The sequence below is a fragment of the Bos indicus x Bos taurus genome, chromosome 19, assembly GCF_003369695.1.
Source record: "Bos indicus x Bos taurus breed Angus x Brahman F1 hybrid chromosome 19, Bos_hybrid_MaternalHap_v2.0, whole genome shotgun sequence".
Taxonomy (NCBI): domain Eukaryota; kingdom Metazoa; phylum Chordata; class Mammalia; order Artiodactyla; family Bovidae; genus Bos; species Bos indicus x Bos taurus.
Genome location: NC_040094.1, coordinates 20,923,191 through 20,948,235, shown reverse-complemented (window position 1 = coordinate 20,948,235; position 25,045 = coordinate 20,923,191). Strand labels below are relative to the sequence as shown.

Genomic DNA, 25,045 nt, shown 5'->3' with positions numbered 1-25,045 from the left:
TCTCTCCCCGTTGCTGTAAGGTGTAGCAATACTGGATTATGGTGGCCTTGCATGCATACACAAAGTTGCTTCTATTGTGTCCGACTCTTTAGGACCCTGTGGACCGAAACCCACCAGGCTTCCCTGTCCATGGGATTCTCCAGGCAAGAATACTGGAGTGGGTTGCCATGCCCTCCTCCAGGGGATCTTTCCGACCCAGGGATCGAACCTGTATCTCTTACACCTACCTGATTGGTAGGCGGGTTCTTTACCACTAATGCCACCTGGGAAGCCAGCCCAGTGGGCTTACAGCTAATGAACCTATTTCCAGGGCAGGAATCGAGATACAGACGTGTGGACACAGGCAGTTGGGGGGAAGGGAGGGGGGACAAGCTGGAAGATTAGGATTTACATAGATACATTGTTGTTGGGCAGTTGCTAAGTCATGTCCAACTCTTTTAGGACCCCACGGACTGTAGCCTGCCAGGTTCCTCTGTCCATGGGATTTCCAGGCAAGAAATACTAGAGTGGGTTGCCATTTCCTTCTCCAGGGGATAGTCCCAACCCAGGGATCGAAACTGAGTCTCCTGCATTGGAGGCTAATTCTTTCACCTCTGAGTCACCAGGGGAGTCCATATATTCACTACCATGTATAAAACAGATAGCTAGTGAGAACCTGCTGCACAGCACAGGGAGCCCAGCTCCGTATTCGGTGATGACCTAGAAAGGTGGAGTAGGAGGGAGGTCCAAGAGGGAGGGGATATATGTATACACAGGCCTGAAACCTGTTGTTTCAGAACATGAAAACATGATTCAAAACAGAAACTAATACAACGTTGTAAAGCAACTATAGAGTATTTAAAAAAATAAGTATAGGAGGAAACAATGCTTTTCAGACCCTTGTTACAGCCGCGTGGCATAGTATCACAGTGATTCCATCTGCTTTTTGTTCAGAAAGCATCAGTACAGGCTCTGTAGAAACTCTGGGCTACTTTGGAATCCTGTTTCCACACAATGGCAGAGCCCAGAAAAAGGGCTTCAAGCTTGCGGGCCTACAAGGCCAGGTGTTTTTTATGTGAGTGAAAGTGAAGGTGGGGGAGTGGTGAACTGGAGGACACACGCCCTGCCTCAAAACAGAGGACAGTCCCATTCTAGCTTCAACCAGCTGATAGGTTTACGTAATGATGTCACAATTTTGAGTTTTCTTTCTTTTTTTAAATCTTGTGTTGTTTTTTATTTTTATATTTAATTTAAAATTAAATTTTTTTTTTTTTGGCTGTGCTGGGTCTTCATTGCTACATGTGGGCAACTAGTTGCAGCGAGCTAGTTGCAGTGCGTGGGCTTCTCACTGCGGTGGCTCCTCTTGTGGAACACGGGCTCTAGAGCATCTGGGTCCAGTAACTGAGGCTTGCAGGCTTCACTAGTGGAGAAGGCAATGACACCCCACTCCAGTACTCTTGCCTGGAAAATCCCATAGATGGAGGAGCCTGGTAGGCTGCAGTCCATGGGGTTGAGAAGAGTCGGACACGATTGAGCGACTTCACTTTCACTTTTCACTTTCATGCATTGGAGGAGGAAATGGCAACCCACTCCAGTGTTCTTGCCTGGAGAATCCCAGGGACGGGGGAGCCTGGTGGGCTGCCGTCTATGGGGTCGCACAGAGTCAAACACGACTGAAGCGACTTAGCAGCAGCAGCAGGCTTCACTAGTTGTGGCACATGGGCTTTATTGCCCTGTGACATGTGGAATCTTCCTGGACCAGGGTTAGAACCCGTGTCCCCTACGTTGGCAGGCAGATTCTTAACCACTGACCCACCAGTGGAAAACATGAAGTCCTGACCACTGGACCACCAGGGAATTCCCAAGACAGGTTTTCAAATTTTATTTTTTCTCTTTATCTTTTAAAATTAATTTTTATTGGAGTGTAGTTGCTTTACCATGTTGTTAGTTTCTACCATGCAGTAAAGTGAGTCAGTTTTACACACACATGTGAGCATGTGTAGTGGCTCAGTTGTGTCCTGCAGCCCACCAGGCTCCTTAGGCCATGGGATTCTCCAGGCAAGAATACTGAGTTTTTGAGAACATCTAGAAATCTGGATTTTCATGTGAAAGTTAGTTGGAAACTAATTCAAAATTTACAAGATACTATGTGAGCCAACTAGTTTTTTAAAAACTTTGTGCCACTCAAACAAAACACACATGTGGGCCATATATCCAGCCCACAGGCTATATGTCCATAAACTTCCCTTGTAGGTCAGTCGGTAAAGAATCTGCCTGCAATGCAGGAGACCCAGGTTCGTTTCCTGGGTTAAGAAGATTCCCTGGAGAAAGAAATGGCAACCCACTCCAGTATCCTTGCCTGGAGAATCCCATGGACAGAGGAGCCCGGCAGGCTACAGTCCATGCGGTCGTAAGAGTCAGATACAACTTTAAACCACCACCAAGCACCACAGAGACAATGGAAACTGGAGCCTTTGGAGTCAAACTGGAACCAACTCGAACACTGACTCTGCTACTCTGAGTGGCTTTGAGCAAATCATATAACCTCTCCAACGTCCTCATCTGTAGAAGAAGGATAACAGTAGTTCTCTCACAGAGTTGTCTTGAGGATAAGAGGAGATATTTTGTTTTGTTTTGTTTTCTTGGCAGTGTCTTGCAGCCTGTGGGATCTTAGTTCCCCAATCAGGGATCAAACCCACACCATGGCAGTGAAAACATGGAGTCCTGACCACTGGACCACCAGGGGATTCCCAAGACAGGTTCTCAAATTTTATTTTTTCTCTTTATTTTTTAAAATTAATTTTTATTGGAGTGTAGTTGCTTTACCATGTTGTTAGTTTCTACCATGCAGTAAAGTGAGTCAGTTTTACACACACATGTGAGCGTGTGTGGTGGCTCAGTTGTGTCCTGCAGCCCACCAGGCTCCTCAGGCCACGGGATTCTCCAGGCAAGAATACTGGAGTGGGTTGCCATGCCCTCCTCCAGGGGATCTTCCCAACCCAGGGATGAAACCCAAGTCTCCTATGTCTCCTGCAATGCAGGCGGATTCTTCACCTGCTGAGCTGTTGGGGAAGCCCTCACATGTACATATATCCCCCTTTGTGGATTTCTTTCCCGTTTAGGTCATCACAGAGCACTGAGTAGGGCTCCCTGAACTGTACCATAAGTTCTGAATAGTTAACTATTTTATGCATGGTATCAATACTGCATATATGTCATTCCCAACCTCCCAGTTCATCCCACCCTCCCTCTTCCCCCACCTTACTGTCCATACATTTGTTCTCTACATCTGTGTCTATTTCTGTTTTGCAAATAAGATCTATACCACCTCTTTAGATTCCACATATATGCATTCATATACGACATTTGTTCTTGTCTTTCTGACTTCCTTCACTCTGAATGACAGTGTCTAGGTCCATCCACATCTCCACAAACAAGACAGATTTTTATAGCATATTTTAAACATTTACATTGAAAGAAAGAAAACATTTTAAGACACACAACATGATGCTATTGAACTGTGCTGTCCACGGACCTGCCTTTCCCAGGGCACAGAAAACCCTTCTCTATTTCTTCTATTTGGCTGATGGTCGTTTCACCATCTCATGCTTCAAAAGTCAGCTCCTCTGCTGTGAATCCTTTGACCTCCTCGTGAAGACACTTTGAACTGATTTCCGTAGCTGCATACTTCTACTATTGTGATTTGGAATTGGTGGTGCTGTTTGAGGGAATGCCCTGAAGAAGAGGATTGTGTAAACTCTTGTCTGTTACCCCAGCACCTGGCAGTGAGCCTGGCGAGCAGTAGATGCTAAGTGAGTGGATGGAGGGATGGAGGATGAGAAGGGTTCTGTCAAGGACAAAACATTTAAGACGAGGCCAACCGGTGGCAGGGGGCGGGAAGGGGGGCTCCCTGGTGGCCTAGTGGTTAGGATTCTGGGCTTTCACTGCCATGGTCCAGGTTTAATCCTCGTTTGGGGAACTGGGATCCTGCAAGCTTCGGGTTGTAAGGAACCTCCCCTGTAGGGTAGGTGATTAGGGAGCTGTGTCTGCAGCTTTGCACTTCCCTGGATCCTGGCCAGCATTCTGCTCTAAGGTTCAGCTGGTGCTTTCAGATGGGACAGCCTCACTTCTTTCTGGTAAAATCCCTTCCTGTCTTCAAGCTCAGTTTAAGAGCAACTGGCATTTGCTCTTAATGCCAACTGGCATATCCGTGGCATTTGGATACAGTCACACAAAGCTCAGAGTTGGCATGGGAGAAGCAACAACCAGAAACAGGAAATGTCTTTACTCTCATGCTCTCTTCTCCCTTCCTTGTAATATCTAAAAACAAAAACAGCTCTCCTGAAGCTGTGGTTGGCCAGCCGTGAAAAGCAAACACAGGCTTTGGGTGGAAGTCATGACAAGACTGCTGTCTGGATGAGGAACTCTTGTTGCCAATCGTCTCTCTCATAGTGGTTGGTTGTGAGACAAGATTCTTTGGGAGTGAAGAAGCCATTGTAGTTTCCCCAGGCTTTTCCAAAGCTCCCCCACAAAAGTTACAGAGCACCCAGGCCAGGTCTAGACAACCCTGTCATTCAGTTCAGTTCAGTTCAGTTCAGTCACTCAGTCGTGTCCGACTCTTTGCAACCCCATGAATCGCAGCATGCCAGGCCTCCCTGTCCATCACCAACTCCCGGAGTTCACTCAGACTCACATCCATCGAGTCAGTGATGCCATCCAGCATCCAGCCATCTCATCCTCTGTCATCCCCTTCTCCTCCTGCCCCCAATCCCTCCCAGCATCAGAGTCTTTTCCAATGAGTCAACTCTTCGCATGAGGTGGCCAAAGTACTGGAGTTTCAGCTTTAGCATCAGTCCTTCCAAAGAAATCCCAGGGCTGATCTCCTTCAGAATGGACTTGTTGGATCTCCTTGCAGTCCAAGGGACTCTCAAGAGTCTTCTCCAACACCACAGTTCAAAAGCATCAATTCTTCAGCACTCAGCTTTCTTCACAGTCCAACTCTCACATCCATACCTGACCACAGGAAAAACCATAGCCTTGACTAGACAGACCTTTGTTGGCAAAGTAATGTCTCTGCTTTTGAATATGCTATATAGGTTGGTCATAACTTTTCTCCAAGGAGTAAGTGTCTTTTAATTTCATGGCTGCAGTCACCATCTGCAGTGATTTTGGAGCCCAAAAAATAAAGTCTGATACTGTTTCCACTGTTTCCCCATCTATTTCCCATGAAGTGATGGGACCAGATGCCATAATCTTCGTTTTCTGAATGTTGAGCTTTAAGCCAACTTTTTCACTCTCCTCTTTCACTTTCATCAAGAGGCTTTTTAGTTCCTCTTCACTTTCTGCCATAAGGGTGGTGTCATCTGCACATCTGAGGTTATTGATATTTCTCCCGGCAATCTTGATTCCAGCTTGTGCTTCTTCCAGCCCAGAGTTTCTCATGATATACTCTGCATATAAGTTAAATAAGCAGGGTGACAATATACAGCCTTGACGTACTCCTTTTCCTATTTGGAACCATGTCAAGTTCTAATTGTTGCTTCCTGACCTGCATATAGGTTTCTCAAGAGGCCAGTCAGGTGGTCTGGTATTCCCATTTCTTTCAGAAGAGATGTTTATTCCTGAGGCCAGGGCAGACAGAATTAATGGATCACATGATGCCTTCCCACAAGCCAGAGAAATAGTTCATCTCGATGTAGCAATCCAGGCAGCTGCAATCAATTGTCTGGCGTTGGTGCATGCAATCAAACCTATTTACCATTTCATCCTTTACAAATGTTTTTTAACTTTATATTGGAGTATAGTTGATTCACAATATTGTGTTAGTTTCAGGTGTACAGTAAAATGATTTAGTGATAGATATATACAGATTCCTTCTTTTTCAGATTCTTTTCCCACATAGGTTATTACAGAGTAGGCTGTAGTACAGGCTGAGTAGAGTTTCCTGTACTGTATAGTTGATTGTTGATTATCTATTTTGTATGTGGTAGTGTGTGTATGGCTTTTCATCTTATTGCATGCCAGGCCCATTGCTAGGAGATACAGAGATGAGTAAATAATAGCCCTGCCCACAAGTCTGGAGGTAAGATGTGGGTAGAGTTTGGGAGGAGACAAACCTATGAACACATATTTATAACTAGGTGAAGTCTAAAACAGGGTTAGATGCATGAAAACAGTCTTGTGGAAGCATATATACTGGGCAATTACTAATTCTGCCTGGAAGTGTGGTGCAGAGGTGGGTCTTGAAGGATGAACAGGAGTTTACTAAGGCTAAGCAAGGTGGGAAGGGTAGTCTTGGTACAAGGACTAACATTTACCAAGGCTTGGAATCCAGCAAACACTGGAATGGATGTAATCTATGCCCAGAGTGGGAAGGATTTTTCCTGTATCTCTCTAAGCCATAGATAATGTTATCTGTAAAAATAACAGTGCCTACTTCATAAGGTTGTGGTGAGGATTGACTAAGATAATACGTAATGCTCTCACACAGTGCCTGGTTCAAGGAAAGTCAGGTCCTGTTGATGTCTCCAGAATTCCAAGCGGAGGAATTCCCTGGTGGTCCAGTAGTTAGGACTCCATGCTTTCACTGCCGAGGGCCCAGGTTCAATCCCTGGTCGGGGAACTAAAATTCCACAAGCTTACACCTTTAAAAGTCTACTACTTTAAAAAATTAAAAAAAAATAAAGTAGAACATCATCAGATTTTTAAAATTTTTATTTTCCATGACTAAAATGCATGTTTATATTAAAAGAGTTAAAAATATAAAAGAGAAAGAAGAAAAGAAAACCAATCTGAGGAGTATAATCTGGGAGATGGTCTTTCAGAAAGCTCTGAAGATTGTCCTACCTTTATATAAATTTTTGAGACAAAAGGTTATACATCAAAGTAATTTTACATAGTCCAGGAGGGCTAGTCGTGGGTTAGTGTGACCCCTTTACAGGACTGAGAAAGAAAGGTCTCCTAAGGACTTACCTTGCTGGTGTCAGGAGAAAACTGCTTTTTCTAGGGGGGTAGGGGTTGAATCGGAGAAGGCAATGGCACCCCACTCCAGTACTCTTGCCTGGAAAATCCCATGGACGGAGGAGCTTGGTAGGCTGCAGTCCATGGGGTCACTAAGAGTCGGACACGACTGAGCGACTTCATTTTCACTTTTCACTTTCATGCACTGGAGAAGGAAATGGCAACCCACTCCAGTGTTCTTGCCTGGAGAATCCCAGGGACGGGGGAGCCTAGTGGGCTGCCATCTATGGGGTTGCACAGAGTCAGACATGACTGAAGTGACTTAGCAGCAGGAGCAGGGGTTGAATAGGCATTGCTGGGTCTTCTAAGGGGATCTGCTGCTGCTAACTGCTAAGTTCCTTCAGTCGTGTCCAACTCTGTGCGACCCCAGAGACGGCAGCCCACCAGGCTCCCCCGTCCCTGGGATTCTCCAGGCAAGAGTACTGGAGTGGGGTGCCATTGCCTTCTCCGCTAAGGGGATCTAGTTAATGTCTTACACAGCTGCTCAATGCATAGTAATGGCAAGGGGTAGTGGCTCAAATGGGCAGGGAGAGAATTTCATGTTTAAAATTATTCTTGTCCTGACTTAAAAATAATCTTATTTCATCAGAGAAGGGGCCTCTCGCCGAGTGGGGACTGAGGGCTCCAGCTCCGGGACAAGCCACACCCTGTCCCATTTCCAGAGATGGACCTTGGCCCTCCGCCTTTCAGTCTTAGTTCTTTATCTGGAAACAATGCTAAGATTTCAGCTGATGACTTCCCTGGTGTTCCAGTGCTTAAGACTCCCTGCTCCCAATGCAGGAAGCACGAGTTCCATCCCTGGTCAGACAGCTAAGATCCCCCATGGTACAGGGAACAACCATTTGAAAAAAAAAAAAAAAGTAGTGTGGACTTCTCTGATGGCTCAGTGGTGAAGAATCTGCCTGCTAATGTGGGGGACAGAGGTTCGATCCCTAGTCCAGGAAGATTCCACCTACCTTGGGGCAACTAAGCCTGTGTACCACAAATACTGATTCTGAGCTCTGGAGCCCTCGAGCCACAGCTGCTGAAGCCCATGTACCCTACAGCCTGTGCTCAACAAGAGAAGCCACTGCAATGAGAAACTCTTGAACCATGACAAAGAGTAGCCCCTGCTCTCCACAACTAGAGAAAGCCTGAGCACTGCAACAAAGACCCAGCACAGCCAAAAATAAAATTTTTTTTTAATTTTAATTTTAAAAAAGAGAGATTTCAGCTGGACACCACCCTTTCCTCACTGCCGCTTACCTAACTGGGCCAAGTTTTCGTGCAGGCAGGAGATAGATGGGCCCCTGGGCTGGACAGCTGGTGTTTGTCAAGTGGAGTAAAATAGAAGTTTTCTTCTCACCCAGACACTCCCAAGGACAAAGCAGGTGGCAAAAGCTGAGCTCTGCTAAAGTTAGGAGATAAGGTACCCACTTCTCAGGTCAAGGAAGATGCCCCTGTCTGCACATGTGCAGGAAGGCTTCTTGGGGGTCCAAAAGAGAGGAAGCCTCACCCCATAATAAGTGTGGAAATGTATCCACAGGCTTCTGCAGCGGGATCCATCCTAGCAAAAAGCTGTGCACGCATCTTGGGGAGAGTCCAAGGACCAGTTAGGTGTGAAAAAAGTGAACAAAGACCCAGCTTCCCAGGTGGTGCTCGTGCTAAAGAATCTGCCGCTGATGCAGGAGATGGGGGCTTGGGCTTGATCCCTGTGTTGGGAAGATCCCCTGGAGTAGGAAATGGCCGCCCACTCCAGTATTCTTGCCTGGAAAATTCCATGGTCAGAGGAGCCTGGCAGGCTACAGTCCACAGGGTCACAAAGAGTCAGACATGACTGAACACACACACACACCCACCCCTGGAAGGACTGTGTGATATAAGGGCCTTAAAGCTCCTCTTACTGTGCTCCTTATTCCGGACATCTGTATTCCTGCCCTGCTTCTGACATAAACAAGCTGTTTCTTTGTGTGCCCTCCCATACTTTGTGCTGTGTCTCTAATAATACACTTTGTATGCGTTTTGCAGCTTTTGCCTCCTTGAAACATTTTTGCTTCCAATTAGGGTAAGGATCACAGAACTTTGCTTCTAGCCTCTACCTCTGGTGGACTAGCTATCCCTGGACAGGAAAACAAAATCCTGCTTCAAGACTAAGGTCCCTCCGAAAGTAGTGGAAAGGGGAGAGAACCAACCCAAGGGTTTGTATGTTTCATGTACTATTTCCTATCTCTAGGAAGACCTGAGGAGAAGGCAATGGCACCCCACTCCAGTACTTCTGCCTAGAAAATCCCATGGACGGAGGAGCCTGGTAGGCTGCAGTCCATGGGGTTGCTAAGAGTTGGGCACAACTGAGTGACTTCACTTTCACTTTTCACTTTCATGCATTGGAGAAGGAAATGGCAACCCACTCCAGTGTTCTTGCCTGGAGAATCCCAGGGACGGGGGAGCCTGGTGGGCTGTCGTCTATGGGGTCGCACAGAGTCTGACACGACTGAAGCGACTTAGCAGCAGCAGCAGCAGCAGGAAGACCTGGGTTGGGAAGATCTGCTGGAGAAGGGATAGGCTACCCACACCAGTATTCCTGGGCTTCCCTTGTGGCTCAGCTGGTAAAGAATCTGCCTGCAATGTGGGAGACCTGGGTTCGATCCCTGGGTCAGGAAGATCCCCCGGAGAAGGGAATGACTACCCATCCCAGTATTCTGGATGGAGAATTCCATGCAGTCCATGGGATCACAAAGAGTTGGACACAACTGAGTGACTTTCACCTCACTTCAGGAAAAGCTGAGGATGGTGATGGCTGTTGGGGGTACAGGCATCCCTTAGTCTACCACATCTAGCTAGCATCTACCTTGTCTCAGCCTGGGGCTCCTTTTGGCTCAGGGGAGGTAGGCAATAATTAATAAGCCAGCAACGAGCTCACACTTAGCCATGATGGCCAGAAATGGAGCCCCCACCATCCCAAGAATCAGGCCTATGGGTCATGGCACAAGGCTTGCCTCTAGAAATCCAGTCAGCTGCCCTGTTGTCAGGGAAGGTAGCCTTTCCTGGTTTAGCTCCTTCCAGACCTGGCCAGGCTCCTGAATTTGTGCCCTTAGAGCCCCACAGCTTGTCTCCTCTAAAGCACTTTCTACAGTTCAAATCCTACATGGATTAATAGGACTGTTTGATGTCTCTCCCCCACCATTCTACAAACTACACCCCACACCGCCCCTCTCCCCAGTGAGGGCTTTGTTCCCTCATTGCTGTCAACTTGAAAAAAAACGCACATTAGAACTGTGAGTTGGGTTTATTCAGTTTCTTACTGAGCTCTGAGAAACAGTTCTGAAGAGGCAACAGAGAAACCAGGATATATGTGAGTTTTTCTGTATGTCTAGGACTATACTGGGGGGTTGGGTGGGGTGGGGTGGGAGGAGTTCTGGAAACACAATAGTATTAAAAAAAAAAATGTTGCCTGCCATTCCAGTTCTATAAGGATCAAGCCATTGGCCACTAATTGGTCACCCAGTGGAAAGAAAAACATCTAGCTGAGGGTCTTCCCTGGTGATTCAGTGGTTAAGACTCCTGGTTTCCACTGCAGGGGATGCAGGGGACGTTCCACATCCTTCAAGGTGTAGACAAAAAAAAAAAAAAAACAGGTAAAGACACAACAAACAGTCAAACATAAGAAAATTAACAGCAAACCACAAAGAGATTTGAGTACTCGCAGAGTCAGACACGACTTATTGACACAACAACTTTTCAGTGTATGGGAAGACACAAGAATCTGAGATCACTGAGATTTTTCCCTAAATGATCTCAACTATCTAGGGGTGGGGTTCAAAGTACAGAACATCCTTCAGGTATACTGTCCTAGGGTGGATGGTGAGTGACTGTAGCTGCTAATGGCTTGATCCCTATAGAACGGGAATGGCAGGCAACATTTTTTTTTTTCTCTTTACATTGCAGTGTTTCCAGGGCCTCTCCTGGCCACAGTCCCCGACATATAAGGGGTATTCAACAAATGCACTGATAAGGAAGAAAGTCAAGTAGTACTATTCTCTTTTACAGTCAATAAAACAGGGCCAGATAGAGATCCGACAGCCTTCTGCCCCTATTTCTGTAGTAGGAGCACCAAAGAGCACAGGGTCACACTTAAGGGCCTCCCAGGTCCTCCACCATCTCCTCCTCCTCCTTCTCTGCTCCTCCAAGGGCACTGTAGAGCCATTACCCAGCCCCAGAAACAGATTAGCTTCCCAGGAAAAAGATTCTGTGGGCAGAAGGGGAACGAACAAGTGACAGTCTATTCATTACAATAATAGCATTTACAATATATCAGACATTGTGCTTCCCGAGCAACTCTTTGAGTCACATTCTATTAGCACCATCCTTTTAAGATGACGAAACGGAGGCACAAAGAGCTAAGTGGCATGCCCAGAACCTAGGTGATGGAATTGAGGCAGTAGAACTGGAGGCTGCACTTTTATCCACCGGGTCGCTTTGTCGCAGGGCAGAACATCAGCACAGACATCAGAAGTCGTGTGTTTTTCCAGCTCGGCTTTGAATGCCCGATTGTTCTTGTCTCTTTATGGGTAAATTGGGATCCTTAACAATAACTAGCTTATAAAGTTGTTGGGAGATTAATCCACGTGGAGTTTAGTACAGCGCCCAGCACATAAGTGATCAATGAATGTTAATTATTGATATTCTCCTACTGTTATGGGGTTTTCGGGGCCTGGGAAGGAGTGCCAGGCGATATCTTCGCACAGTTTGCAGGCGAGGTCACTCTATAAGTCAGGGGTTCCGGGCACGCCCGCCTCCCCCGCCGCCAGCCCTTCCCAGCCCAGAGAGGGAGGGGCTGAGAGGAAGGAGGGGCTCACCAGTCCTGGCTCCGTCCCGCCCACTTGAAAAAAAAAAAAAAAAAGACGCTGAGCGCAGGCGCAGAAAGATGAACCTTCTGCCTTTCGCCAACTCTGCAAGGAACCCGAAAGCATGGAGGGGCGCGCGAACTCCCCGGGCGAGCCCCGCGCCTGGCCTACCCGGTCCGTGCTGTGCCGCGGCTGCGTGGAGCCACTCGTCTTCCTCGCCAACTTCGCCTTGGTCCTGCAGGGCCCGGTCACCACGCAGTACCTGTGGCACCGTTTCAGTGCAGACCTTGGCTACAATGGCACCCGTCACAGGGACAGCTGCAGCAACCACAGCGTGGACCCCATCGCGCAGGTAGGGGCCGCGCGCGTGGGTGTGGGGGGTGGAGAAGCGAGGAGCGTGGCCGGGGCCGGGGTGGCCTGGGTAAAGACTGGGGACGGCCGCGGGGGTTAGGATCTTGGGTGGTGGGCGGGGCGGGAGCAAAAGTTGGAGCCTGAGAACTGCGGTGTAGAGATGCTTAAAGCTGATGCAGATAAAGCGAGCTTTGAGGGTTAACAAGGGGGTATTTTCTGAAAAACAAAATGCACAACTTAAAAAGCTGAGAGTTTTTTTCAATTTTATTTTTGGCTATGCTGGGTCTTCATGGTTGCCCCGACTTTTTTCTAGTTGTGTCAAGCGGGGGCTACTCTCTAGTTGCAGAGTGCTGGGCCTTCTCACTGCGGTGGCTTCCCTTGTTTGGGGACAGGGGCTCTAGAGCACAGGCTCAGTAGTTGTGGCACACAGGCTTAGTTACCTACAGCAGGTGGGATCTTCCCCGACCGGGAACCGAACCTGTGTCTCCTGCACTGGCAGGTGGATTCTTTACCACTGAGCCACCTGGGAAGCCCCAGAAATTGTCTTATTTAGCTAACTTTCTGAGGACTCAAGCCCTGGAGGCAGTCTCTCAGACAGCTCCGAAGGACTGCTCCTGAGAGTTAAGGGAGGAGCCAGGATATATAGGAGTTTTGTGATAAAAACCAGGTTGGAGAAACATCAAAAGATTACAAGTGATAAGTGTTAGTCACTCAGTCCTGTCCGACTCTTTTCAACCCCATGGACTGTAGCCCACCAGGCTCCTCCATCCATGGGATTTCCCAGGCAAGAATACTGGAGTGGGTTGCCATTTCCTCCTCTAGGGGATCTTCCCAACTCAGGGACTGAACCCTGATATAGCAGCAGCATTTTTCATTCACAGTGGTAAAAGTAAGGAATGGATCTTACAAATTTCCCATACCCGCTCCAGCATCCATACTAAAATTCTCTTGAGGTTTAGGGCTTCAGAGAAAGTCCTGATCCCTGTATCTCCCAGGTTGGTGACAGTGTGTGGGGTGGGCAGCCCAGAGTGAGGGATAGCTCGCCCGCTCCCCATAATACAACTCTTGCCCCCACAGGAAGTGGAGACACTTACCTCCCATTGGACCCTCTACATGAACGTGGGCGGCTTCCTGGTGGGACTCTTCTCGTCCACCCTGCTGGGCGCCTGGAGTGACTGTGTGGGCCGCCGCCCGCTGCTGGTGCTGGCCTCCCTCGGCCTGCTGCTCCAGACCGTGCTGTCCATCTTCGTGGTTCAGCTGCATCTCCACATTGGCTACTTGGTACTGGGCCGCATCCTTTGTGCCCTCCTCGGCGATTTCAGTGGGCTCCTGGCCGCCAGCTTTGCCTCCGTGGCTGATGTCAGCTCCAGCCGCACCCGTACCATCCGAATGGCCCTGTTGGAAGCATGCATTGGGGTGGCGGGAATGCTGGCGAGCTTCATTGGTGGCTTCTTGCTCCAGGAGCAGGTTTATGTCAACCCCTTCTGGCTCGCCTTGGCCGTGCTGACCGTCATGACTCTCTATGCAACATTCTGCTTTGGTGAGACAGTGAAGGAGCGGACACCTACCCGTCTCTTCACACTCCGTCACCACCGGTCCGTCATCCAGCTCTATGTGACCCAGGCCCCAGAGAAGTCCAGGAAGCACTTAGCCCTGTATTCATTAGCCATCTTCGTGATGATCACTGTGCACCTCGGGGCCCAGGACATCCTGACCCTCTATGAGCTGAGTGCACCCCTCTGCTGGGACTCTCGGCTGATCAGCTACGGTTCTGCAGCTCAGCAGCTCCCATACCTCACCAGCCTGCTGGGCCTGCGGCTTCTGCAGTACTGCCTGGCCGACACCTGGGTGGCTGAGATCGGCCTGGTCTTCAATATCCTGGGGATGATGGTCTTTGCATTTGCTACCATCACACCCCTCATGTTCACAGGTAAAGTGTATGGGTTCAGCTACAGTTTGTTTCAGAATTACTGGGTGGCCATGTGCTGTCCCCAAATGCAGTTCATGCCCGTGTCTTCGGAGACATCACTGTGGCCCTAGCCTGCACTGGAGGACAAACGACTAAGAAATCTCATTACAAAAAAAAAAAAACAACCCACCAGTTATACAGAAAAGATTGACCTTCAGTAGCCAAAGTAATTAATTCACATTACCAACCATAAATATTGTAAGATAGAGCCAAAGACAGTAGTATCACTTGTACACTAATTGCTTCACTCCTACCTCCCCTGGTGCTTTTAAGCAAAGTCCATGCTGCTAATGCCTTAATGCTCACTTCTCTGATAAGGATTACAGGACCTTGGTCAGCTTCTTTGGGTTTTTTTAAAAAGCCAGCCTTCTCAGACCACAGCGATCAGATTCTGACTTGTGTTAGTTCTTCTTTTTTTTTTTGGTTGGAGGGGACAGCTGAAAATGAGGAAGTTCATTTTCCTGAATGGACAGATTTATTTTAATAGAGCCTGAAAATGTGTACAGTCAGCCATTCAGTAATCAAAGAGTAAAACAAAATTTTTTTTTTAAATGTCTGGCATGGAGGCACACAGGCTTTCTCTTGTTGCTGCACATGGGCTCTAGAGCTCGAGGGCTCAGTTATTGTAGCACTTGGGGCTCTCTAGTTGCAGCACGCAGGCTTAGTTGCCCCGAGCCATGTGGCATCTTAGTTCCCCAACCAGGGATCGAACCTTCATCCCCTGCATTGGAAGGTGGATTCTCAACCACTGGGCCACCAGGGAAGTCCCAGTAATCACAGACTTCTTAATGTGGCTGCTCTTCTGGACAGTGCAGCTGATGGGGGCCAGGCACCTTTTCCTTCTACACACAGCATCTTCCACACACATCTCCCGTGTGCTGGGCTCAGTGCCTTCAGGGCTGCAGAGCTGATGAAGGCACTGTCATTGCTCAGGGATTTGGGTGCCTGTTACCTTCAGGGGCTCTGGAGGCGGGGCCTCATCGTGTACCCACTTTGGAGGCTCCACTGTCCTTTAACAGTTTGCGGTTTTGCTGAGGAGGTAACAGTTGCACAAGGGAGAGAAACAGTTCCTAAGGAAACAGTATAAGCCTTTGAGTCACTGAATGTCCATTGAAAAGGAACTCGTATTTCCTGTGTGCTTACTGTGCACCGTCATCGTTGCCTTCCTCATCAGGGAAGTTCTTCCGGTGTCTAACCTGCGTCCCTCATGGGTGGACACAAGAGCTCTGCTACATCTCACTGGGGCACCCCCTCCCCAGCCCCATTCTCTCGATCTTTCCTTCTTTCTCCCCAGGGTACGGGCTCCTTTTCCTGTCACTGGTCGTCACCCCTATCATCCGGGCCAAGCTATCTAGACTGGTGAGGCAATCGGAGCAGGGTGAGTATCAGGATCAGCCCACGTCTGGTTCCTCAGGCCAGTGTTGCCTAAACTGGGCTGAGGGCAGCCATAGGCTGGGAGGAGCTTACCTTCCTTCCACCCTGGAGAAGTAGCTAAGACAACTGCGTTGCTGTCCAAGCGCCCAGGGCTGCCAAAGGACCACAGGGATTTACATTTCCCGACCAAATCAGAGTCGGAATTTGCAGTCAGCTGCATGTGATTATGTTCTTTTGCTGGGCTTATGTTTTTAAGCCCAGCAGAGGATTTACCCTTTCCAGAATTCAGCTTTTCCATCTGCAAAATGGACGTGACCATGCCACAGGCCCCTGCTTCCCTGGGGTCACAGTGTCCGAGCTCGAAGGAGACAAAACAACTTGGTGACTTAGGTTTCATTGTTTCCAAGTGGCAGGTGAAACTAAGGCCCAGAGTGTTCAGTTGATTCACCTAAGATCACTCAGTAAGTGGTGGACCTAGGTTGCACACCCAGGTGTGGTTTTAAGAGCACCATGGCTTGGGATCTGGGTTTTTAGTCCTGGCTCTGTCTCACCGGCTGTGTGATCTTGGGTAGGTCCCTCTCCCTCTCTGGGCCTGTTTCCTCATCTGTAACACACATGAATTGCTCTTGGTGACATCTGCAGGCCCTTCGAGCTCTGACAGTCTGATAGTTTAATCTCAACTTCTGTTAGGTTAAGCTTCAAAGCAAAAGTGAAATGAAAGTGTTAATCACTCAGTTGTATCTGACTCAGTTGTGTGCGACCCCCTGGACTGTAGCCCACCAGGCTCCTTTGCCCTTGAAACTCTCCGCAATAGTACTGGAGTGGGTTGCCATTCCCTTCTCCCAGGGAGTCTTCCTGACCCAGGAATCGAACCCCGAGTCTCCCACACTGCAGGCAGATTCTTTACCATCCGAGTCACCAGGGAAGCCCAGGGTTGAGCTTACTTTGCAGAATTCGTGTTCTGTTGGCATATCTATAAAGAGCAGTTTCTCACTGGTCTTTAGGCCAGTGAAAACATCTGGCTTATCCTCCTTTTCCCTTCTACCCGGGAAAGAAGTTCTGGTGATGGCAGAGATTTTCATGTCATATATCCCACCGTGGGTTCTGTTGTCTCCAGAACCATTCATTCACAACCATTCTGTTGTTTCCATTCATTCACTCAATAAGCCTTTTTCTACCACCTTCACTGTGCCCAGAGATGCCAAGAGGAACAGGAGAAAAGAACAGCCTTTGCTAACTGACTGCCTCTAGGAGGGCAGGCCCGGGCATAGCTGCTTTACCTGTGTATATAATGTTACCAGCATTCCTAACAATCCACGAAAGATAATGTCCTTGTTTAACAGAATGGGGACAGAAACCCAGAAAGATAAATGACTTATTCAGTGATTACACAGCTAATAAATGTTGAAACTGAGAATTAACCCAGAAATTTATCCTAAACAGGAGATGATTCCAAAGGGGATAAACCCCACACGATTTTATCAGACTTTATCAAACTTCTTCGAGAAGACATCACACATCCTTGTAATAGATTTAATAACAGCCGTTTGTTTTATAGCACAGGTGCTCTCCATGTGACCTCACTGAAGCCTTATCACACACAACATATGATGTAGGGTTTATAGGTGAGAAGGTCAGACTCAGGTGAAGTGGCTTGCCCCCGATTACACAGCTGTTGGGTAGTAGTGCCAGAATTTGCATTTAGGTCTTTCAAATTGCTGTGTGGTATTTATTTCTTCACAGGCGCTCTCTTTTCTGCTCTGGCCTGTGTGAATGGCTTGGCCATGCTGATGGCCTCCGGCATCTTCAACTCACTCTACCCAGCCACCCTGAACCTCATGAAGGGCTTCCCTTTCCTCCTGGGAGCTGGACTGCTATTCATCCCAGCCATCCTGATGGGGTAATACAGGGCTGTGACTCACGGTCAGAATGGAGCCGTTTACCTAAAGGGCTCCTCTTCCTCCTCCCAACCTCCTCGTTTCTGGAGCTCTTCCCCTGTGGGTGTCTCTCTCCCCTTGCAGATGGTTGTCTGATTCTCTGGGAGCGGCTCTCCGGGGGCAAGGCAGAGGCCAGTAGGGGAAGGGACACGCTCACAGTGCTGCTCGGCAGGGCTGTGTTCTCGCACTCAGATCCCCTCGCCCCTCTCCATTCCCATTTTACAGATGCAACAACCGTGGCAGAAATGTGCTAAAGGGAAGCCTGGAGAGCTTCCTGGGATAGTTGTGGCTGGGCCCCGTGCTCACCTGACCCACTTGCTTCTCTTCCCCCGAGCCCTCTGTTTTGTCTTCCACCTCTTAGCTTGGGGAGGGGGTTTACCTGGACCAGCCCACCCAATAAAGCCCATGTCACTCCTCCAGGAGTTGAGGGTCCCCCGCCCCATGTTAAGTTTGAACCCTCTCTCTGGTCTCTCACAGGATACTGGAAAGGGATAATCATTGCCCTGAATTCCAGGAGTTTTCCCAGAGCCCCTGATCTGCCTGGACCCGAGGACAGAGGGCAAGAGGAGCAACGTGAGCACTGACCAGCTGGAAGGAGACGCATCTGGATCCCAGCCCTTAGCATAGCGGCAGATCCCCCCAAAGGGCTGTGTTCACCTTGGACAGGATGGTCAACCTGGACCAAGGCCCCTGCCGCATCCACAGCTGTGCCAGCCTATGACTCCTAGATCTCGAATTGTCACCCACTCAGGGCAGGGGGTGGGGGAGCCCCTATTTGGAACAGGGGTCTGTTTACCCTTTAGGCCATGAATCACACAGAACCCTCCAGGGGAGGGGAGAGGTCCTGATGGAGGGACCAGTTGAAGCCTGAGGGCTGGCACCTCTGCTTCCGAGCCAAACTGGGCAGCTCAGAGTGTTCAATTCATCACTCCTTAGTGATGAACATGGTACCTTTGGGGGAGGGGGTGCTGTGGGAGGGACTCGGTGTCCCCTGGAGGGAGAATGCTGCTGTCTCTGGGTGGGAATTAATCTGCTAGGCTTAGCAGTGCCAATCATCATAAGTCAGTATAATCGCCCCAAAATGAACTTCCTGGCTCCCCCATGGCATTAGGCTATGGGGCCTTGTTTTCCCAGTTTGCCCACCATAGACCAGGCAGCAGCAGCTTCTGGAAAGGACAGGAGCCCCCAGAGTTGCCATGAGATTGGTACCGGGCACAGCTGGCTCAGTCCTCATCTGACTGCCCATTGTCTTCTGAGCTTCTGGGCAGCAAAGCGCTGGCACGCTTGCATTAGGCCAGTGGAAAAGCTCTGGGCAGAGCCCTGGCTGCTCATTCCTCGGAATCAGAGATCCACTCCATGAAGGCACCCGTCCCGATCTTCCTGGCTACACCAGCCCAAGCGGAATCAGTTTTTGCTACCACTCAGCTCTCTAACACTCCCCATCTCTAGGCATTTCAGCAGGGCCATGTGCCGACACCCTCTCTTGAGCACCTGTATATCAACAGGAACCTGGAGATGGGCCCAGCCTCCCCATATGGTTCAGGAGGCCCAAGTCCCAGAGAATGCGGGGCCCATTTCTAGGGTGTTAGGGAAACCTGAAATTGAAAGGCAGAATCAGATTGGGTCTTAAGGCACTGGCTTTGATGAGGACCATAAACCCCCAAGAAAATCAGATTAACACCTGACTCTTCAAAACAGAACTGGCCACATGGCATGGCCCCCTGCTGGTATTTCCGCCCTCATTCTCTCACATGCCCTGCCAGCCAGGTTCCTGGTTAGAAATCACGCAGGTAAAATGGGGGTGGCCCAAGGCAAACCAAGGTCAGTTGTGGCCTGTTACCAGATTCCCGTGTCACTGTCCCCTGTCGTGAGATCAAGTGAGGAGAGGTCCCTCTCCTGGCCCAGCGGTGCGGATGTAGGCAAAAAGGCTCTGGGTTGACCTCAGGCCTGGGATCTACTCCAGGTACCGCCTCTGACTCGTATGTGGCCTTCTGTGAAGGGGTAGCTCAGCGACACCCCCCAATTATCTGGTCATGGGTTCGACAAGTTCGGAAACACTAGATTAAATATTGTTCTTAGATCCTTCCTACCTCATACATTCTAAAATGGAATGCCTCTATTTGTGGGGCCCCAGGAAGGCTAAATGAGTTGGAGCTGGACTTTAGACTTTTGTGTGTTTCTTGGTCATGAGCAAGGTCTTGGTCTCGGAGAGGGCTGGGATGGGGTGAAGCTGACTCAGCCCCATAGTGGGGGCAGCAGTTACAGCCCATCTAAGCAAAAAACTCTGACCCTTTCAAAGCAATGTCAGAGCAGGCTGGGGGTTGGGGGGAAGGCTGTTTCTCAGCCCTCTGTCTCAGAAGAGGCTCTGTGAGGCCAGGCCTAGGTGGACAGTGAGGGCCAAGGTGCCTGCCCTGGCTGCAATCAGGGCAGTGGTTGGTTATGGCGAGGGAGGCAGGCCCCTGAATGCACTGGTGAGGGTTTTTATTTCAGCTGCTCCAGCAGGGCCTGGAGGCTGGGCTCTGATTCCCCAGAGAGAGGAGGCAGGCAGTGGAGGGTGTGCTGGGCAACTTCTCCGAGTACTGCCGGTGAGGGGCCTCTGGAGGGAGTGGGACTGATGGGGAACAAGAAGACAAGGCCTTCTCTGGAGGAGACTTGTCACATTATATTGTTACTGCCTCTGCTCTTGGGGGCAACATCCGCTGTCCTGTCCAGGGCCTGACACTGGTGGGCGTTCATGAAGCATGAAGGAGAAAGGGTCAAGGGCACCCAGAGGACTGGCTAGTGTATCTGGCAGGGAAGGGAGTGGAAGGAAGGAGTTCCAAGCCTGAAGCAAGACCTTTGACTTTGTATAGATGTGGCTGGGGAGCTCCAAGGGGGCCTGGCTTGCATCCGTGGGAGGCAGCTCTGGGACCTAAGCCAGCTGTGAACCCACTGCCCCTGGGAGGGGAGGGGCTGGGCTGGTGCCTGCCGAGCCCATTAGCTGGAGCCTGCATTTATTGGCAGGAGATGCTCTCTACCCCTGGCAGAGAGAAGGACCGAGGAACACTTCTGCTGAGTTATTTCTTTATAGCCTCTGGGTCAGCCGTCTGTTGTGAAAGCCTGTCCCCCATGGCTAGAGTCCTGGGGGGCAAGAGGGAAGCTGGCTGTTCTGTAGAGCAACAGCCCTGCTTGGGGTGCAGCCTCCTGGATAATTCTCAAGGGAGCAGTGCCCCTGGCCATGGACGGGGCGCCAGGAGGCCCGGTCTGCGTCCTGGGGCTATCTCTAGTGACTTGGGACACTGGGCACGTCATTCAGGTCCTTCTCTGTCAGACGGAGATGATACCAGGTAAGGTTGCTCTGGTGATTATAGGCCAGGGGGTGAAGTGTCAGGGAAATGACCAACATCTGTGAGGCCTTAGAGCCTGGCTGCCTAAGGTACTGAATGTCATTCCTTGGTCACCAGCTTTAGCCTACCCAGGAGTTCATGAGGAATGCAGGAACTCGGGCCCCACCCCAGGTGTCCTGAATGGAATTTTAACAAAATCCTCCTGTGATTCAGGTGCATCCCATCCCCCTCTTCAGGATCTTGCTTCTCCTCACCGGCTTTGCCCCTCCCCTCCCAGAGGGCAATGGGTTCACACCTTGGGGAGCTACAGGTTCTGCCCAGGCTACTTCTGCTGCCCCATGGGGCTGCCTCGCTCCACCTCCCTGAGTCAGTGGGTGGTGAGCAGCCTTTGGTGGGTGGATGGGGGGCTGAGCCAGGCTGGGCAGAGGCCTGGCACACAGCACCAAGGCATAATAGGTTGGCTAGCTGCACTCTGAGACACAGCCTCCCCTGCTCAGGCCTAAGCAGGAGCTGCCTTTGCACCCGTGAGCACAGGCTGCAGCTGCTGACCAGCCTGAGTGAGGGCCGGCTCGCCATCACCCTGACCCCAGGTGTGGCAAAGGAGGCTGCACATCAGGAAGGCTGGGAGAGAACCTGGGGTCAGGCCAGGCTAGCTACGGGCACTGAGTGGCTATGAGGCAAGGCCACAGGGCGGTAGGAAGTGGTGAGTGCAGGGGCCAGGTGCACCCTCAATGGAGACCATGGCTGGCGTCTCGTCCCTGGCTGGCTCCCAGGCCCAAGCCCTTGCTTGACGGAGAGGGGTGGCCATGGCACCAACCCCTGCTGGAGTTTGCCTGCCTTCACTCTACTCAAGCTGGCTGTTGGCAGGGCAGGAAAGCTTAACACACAGAAAACCCTCCTCCTCCAGAACCTCCTCAGAGCTGAGCAGTGACCCTTCCACACTCAAGACAGGAACAGAGGGCAAGGGCCTGGGGGAGGTCTTAGCACCCCCAATGCCTGGCTTCCCTTCTCTTTGCAGATACTGAGGATGTTGGGTTTGAGGTGGACCATGAGGGCAGGGGAGTTAGCTATTTCCTGAGAAGAGCCTAGGCTGCCTCAGCCCAGGGAGGCCAGTTTGAGGGGCTGTTCCACTGGGGTGGGGAGGATGAGGGAAATGGGAGTCATGATGGAAATGGGAGCTAGGGGCTGGTTAGATGGGGCCCAGGGGGTGCAGCGCTCTCCAAACTGGTGTCGGAGCCAGCAGATGAGTCCCGGGAGGAGCGGCCCTGCAGGAAGCGGATGATCTTCTCAATGGTGGCCTCCTGGTACTCGTGGGACCACCTGTGGGTACACAGGCGGCTGGGTCAGAGGGCTGGGCAGAGGGCACTGCGGGCCGGGGGCCTGTGTAACCCGCCCCGCCCCCTCCTCACTTGATGCCGTTGAAGGTGAGCACAGCCTGCATGTCCTCCGGCAGGGCCTGGGGCTCTGGCCACTTGAAGCCGTCAATGACAGGCACGATGTTCTTGCCACAGCTCAAAGCAGTCACGATCTCCTAGAGAAAGAAGAGAAGAGACGACACTGGGGACCCATCTTGGGGCCCTGGGGCCAGGCAGGCACTGGGAGGGATAGTAGCCCAAGGCTGAGCCCAGGGTTGAATGCTGGTCCTGAAGTCCACCTTGACTTCTTAACCCACTATGGTATAATAAATACACACACACACATATATATATCTATGTGTGTGTGTGAATACATATTTATAGATGCTTCCTAGATGGCTCAGTGGTAAAGAATCTCCCTGCCAATGCAGGAGACACGGGCTTGATCCCCGGGTTGGGAAGATCCCCTCGAGAAGGAAATGGCAACCCACTCCAATATTCTTACTTGGGAAATCCTACGGACACAGGAGCCTGGTGGGTTATAGTCCATGGGGTTGCAAAAGAGTTGGACACAATGACTAAACAACACCAAATATATATATATATTCTTGGCACAGAGCTCCTAAAGCCCTCTCAGATGACCTGGGGATGGGGATCTGTGCCTAGATAGCTTCAGGATGGGGGCTCGTGGCCAGGAAGAGGAAGCTGTGATTAGAAGGTTGGAACTTTCAGCCTCAGCTCCTCTGCCCCCCACAGCTCCAGGACGAGAGAAGAGGGGCTGGATTGAGACGTCACTAGTGACTCAATCGTGCCTACATAATGAAACCTCCATAAAACCCTTAAGGACTGACCAGGTAGGTTGGTGAACACATCTAGGTGCAGAGAGGGTGGCCTGGAGAGGGCATGGAAGGGCATGGAAGCTCCATGCTTCCCCTGCCCACGCTCCCAACTCCCCCACCCACTGCTTACCTTGCCCTGTGCATCACTTGTATTTAAATGTTCCTGAATTGTATCTTTTATATTAATAATAAGCCAGTAATAGTTCTCTCCTGAATTTTGCACATCATCCCAGGTCACACTAGTGGTAGAGAACCCGCCTGCAAATGCAGGAGACATAAGAGATGAGAGGCTGATCCCTGGGTCCGAAAGATCCCTGGAGGAGGGCATGGCAACCCATTCCAGTATTCTTGCCTGGAGAATCCCACGGACAGAGGAGCATGGCAGGCTACGGTCCATGGGGTTGCAAAGAGGCGGACACCACTGAAGCGACTTAGTGTGCATGCACGCACGTCATTCTAGCAAATTATTGAACCTGAGGGGTGGTCATGGGAACCCTCTGAATTTGTAGCCAAGACAGACAAGCAGTGCAGATGGCCTGGGACCTGGGACTGGGTCTGAAGTGAGGGCAGACTTGTGAGGCTAATCCCTTAGACTAGAGGTGTGTAACCTCCGGGATCTAATGCCTGATGATCTCAGGTGGACCTGATGCAACAATTAAGTACACATCCCCCTCCCTGGCCTCTGGAAAAATTGTCTTTCATGAAACCGATCTCTGGTGCCAGCATGGCTGGGGGCTGCCGCTAAACCACGGCATTTGACGCTCATTCTAGGCAGGTAGTGAGCATCGGAACTGAACTGTGGGACAGCCAGCTGTGTGGTGGAGTGGAGAACTAGTTGTTGGTATGGGAAAAAAAATCCCAAACAAATTTTAGTATCAAGAAGCACATCCCACCCCCTGCATCCAGACTGATCCGTCTGGAGCCCTGCCAGTTGTAGTCCTTACTCATTTCTCAAACCTCCTCCTTTTTCTCCACCTCCACCCCACCACTGCCCTGCTCCAACCCCGTATTACCATTAAGCCCCACCAGGTCTCTTCTCATCCATTCTAGCCTCCTCTCATTCATCCTCCAGGTTGCCCCTTCACCTGGCAGCTCTTCGCAAAATGCAAATCTTATCATGTCACCCCCTACTTCGAATTCACGACTTCACATGGCTCTTAGAATAGGGTTCAAGGCTCTGTGTGATTGTCCGCAACTCACTCCTCAAACTCCACTCTGCACTGTCCCCTCAGCCACACAGATCTCGCAGCCTCTTAGATTTTCCATCCTCCCTCCCTGCTCAGGGCCTTCTCGTACATGCTTCTTCCTCTGTCTAGAACATTCTTCCCTTCCCTCTCACCTAGCTAATACCAACTCATGTTTCTGATCTGAGCTCAATCAGCTTTCTTAGAGAAGTCTTCCCTCACTTTCCCTGACCAGATCAGATGCTCCTCTTACAGGCTTTCATAGGCTCTGCAGCACTTGCTACAGTTGGAAATTTAAATTCACAAGTGAGAAATTTACTTAATATCTGTCTTCTCCACCAGACATAAAGGTGGGGACGATGTACAGGTTTCCACTCCCCTTGTATCTTCCGATCTTTCACAAAGCCCTGCCCACAGCCTGCCTTTGCTAAATATTTAACAGCTGAGGGGCTGTATGAATGAATAAAATAGTACAGCATTTGGGGGTTGCACTCTTGAATCATCAGATCTGTGTTCACCTCTGGGTTCTCTGACACAGGCTCTGTTATGTGAGGCAAAAACAACAGGCTCTCAAAGCCTGTTTTCTAATTTCTAAAATAGGGGTAATGATAGTTTCTAACTTGTAGGGTTGTTGGGAGGAATAACTGCTATCCCACGGCAAGTGCTGGACTAGCAATTAGCATGCAGTGTATGCTTAATAAATAACAAGTGTTATCATTTCCTCCTCTGTAAAGTGGGGATAATAAAACTTACCTCACCAGGTTGTTCTGAGGATGTTGCTATTAATGGGTGCTCGGGTAAGTGCTTATTGAGTGTTTTTTCCTTTCAAGGGGAAACCCCAGAGATTGGACTTTTTGAGTGCAGTTCACTTGTGGTTTTCCATATTGA

General features: G+C 50.1%; 2 protein-coding genes across 2 annotated transcripts in view; one reads left to right on the top strand and one right to left on the bottom strand.

Moving 5' to 3' along the window:
• Positions 1 to 11,897: 11,897 nt before the first annotated feature.
• SLC46A1 (solute carrier family 46 member 1) lies at positions 11,898 to 19,617 on the top strand. Its single transcript, XM_027516874.1, has 5 exons — positions 11,898 to 12,174; positions 13,251 to 14,103; positions 15,437 to 15,520; positions 17,260 to 17,416; positions 17,931 to 19,617. Exons 1-5 carry the CDS (start codon positions 11,947 to 11,949, stop codon positions 17,986 to 17,988), a joined length of 1,380 nt encoding a protein of 459 aa, XP_027372675.1. The 5' UTR covers positions 11,898 to 11,946; the 3' UTR covers positions 17,989 to 19,617.
• SARM1 (sterile alpha and TIR motif containing 1) overlaps positions 17,017 to 25,045 on the bottom strand; it is a 25,568-nt gene continuing 17,539 nt past the window's right edge. Inside the window, exons 8-9 of the mRNA XM_027516873.1 lie at positions 22,189 to 22,310; positions 17,017 to 22,099 (exon numbers count right to left, since the gene is read on the bottom strand). Coding sequence (XP_027372674.1) covers positions 21,958 to 22,099; positions 22,189 to 22,310 — 264 coding nt within the window. The 3' untranslated portion in view covers positions 17,017 to 21,957. The remainder of the gene's footprint in view (positions 22,100 to 22,188; positions 22,311 to 25,045) is intronic.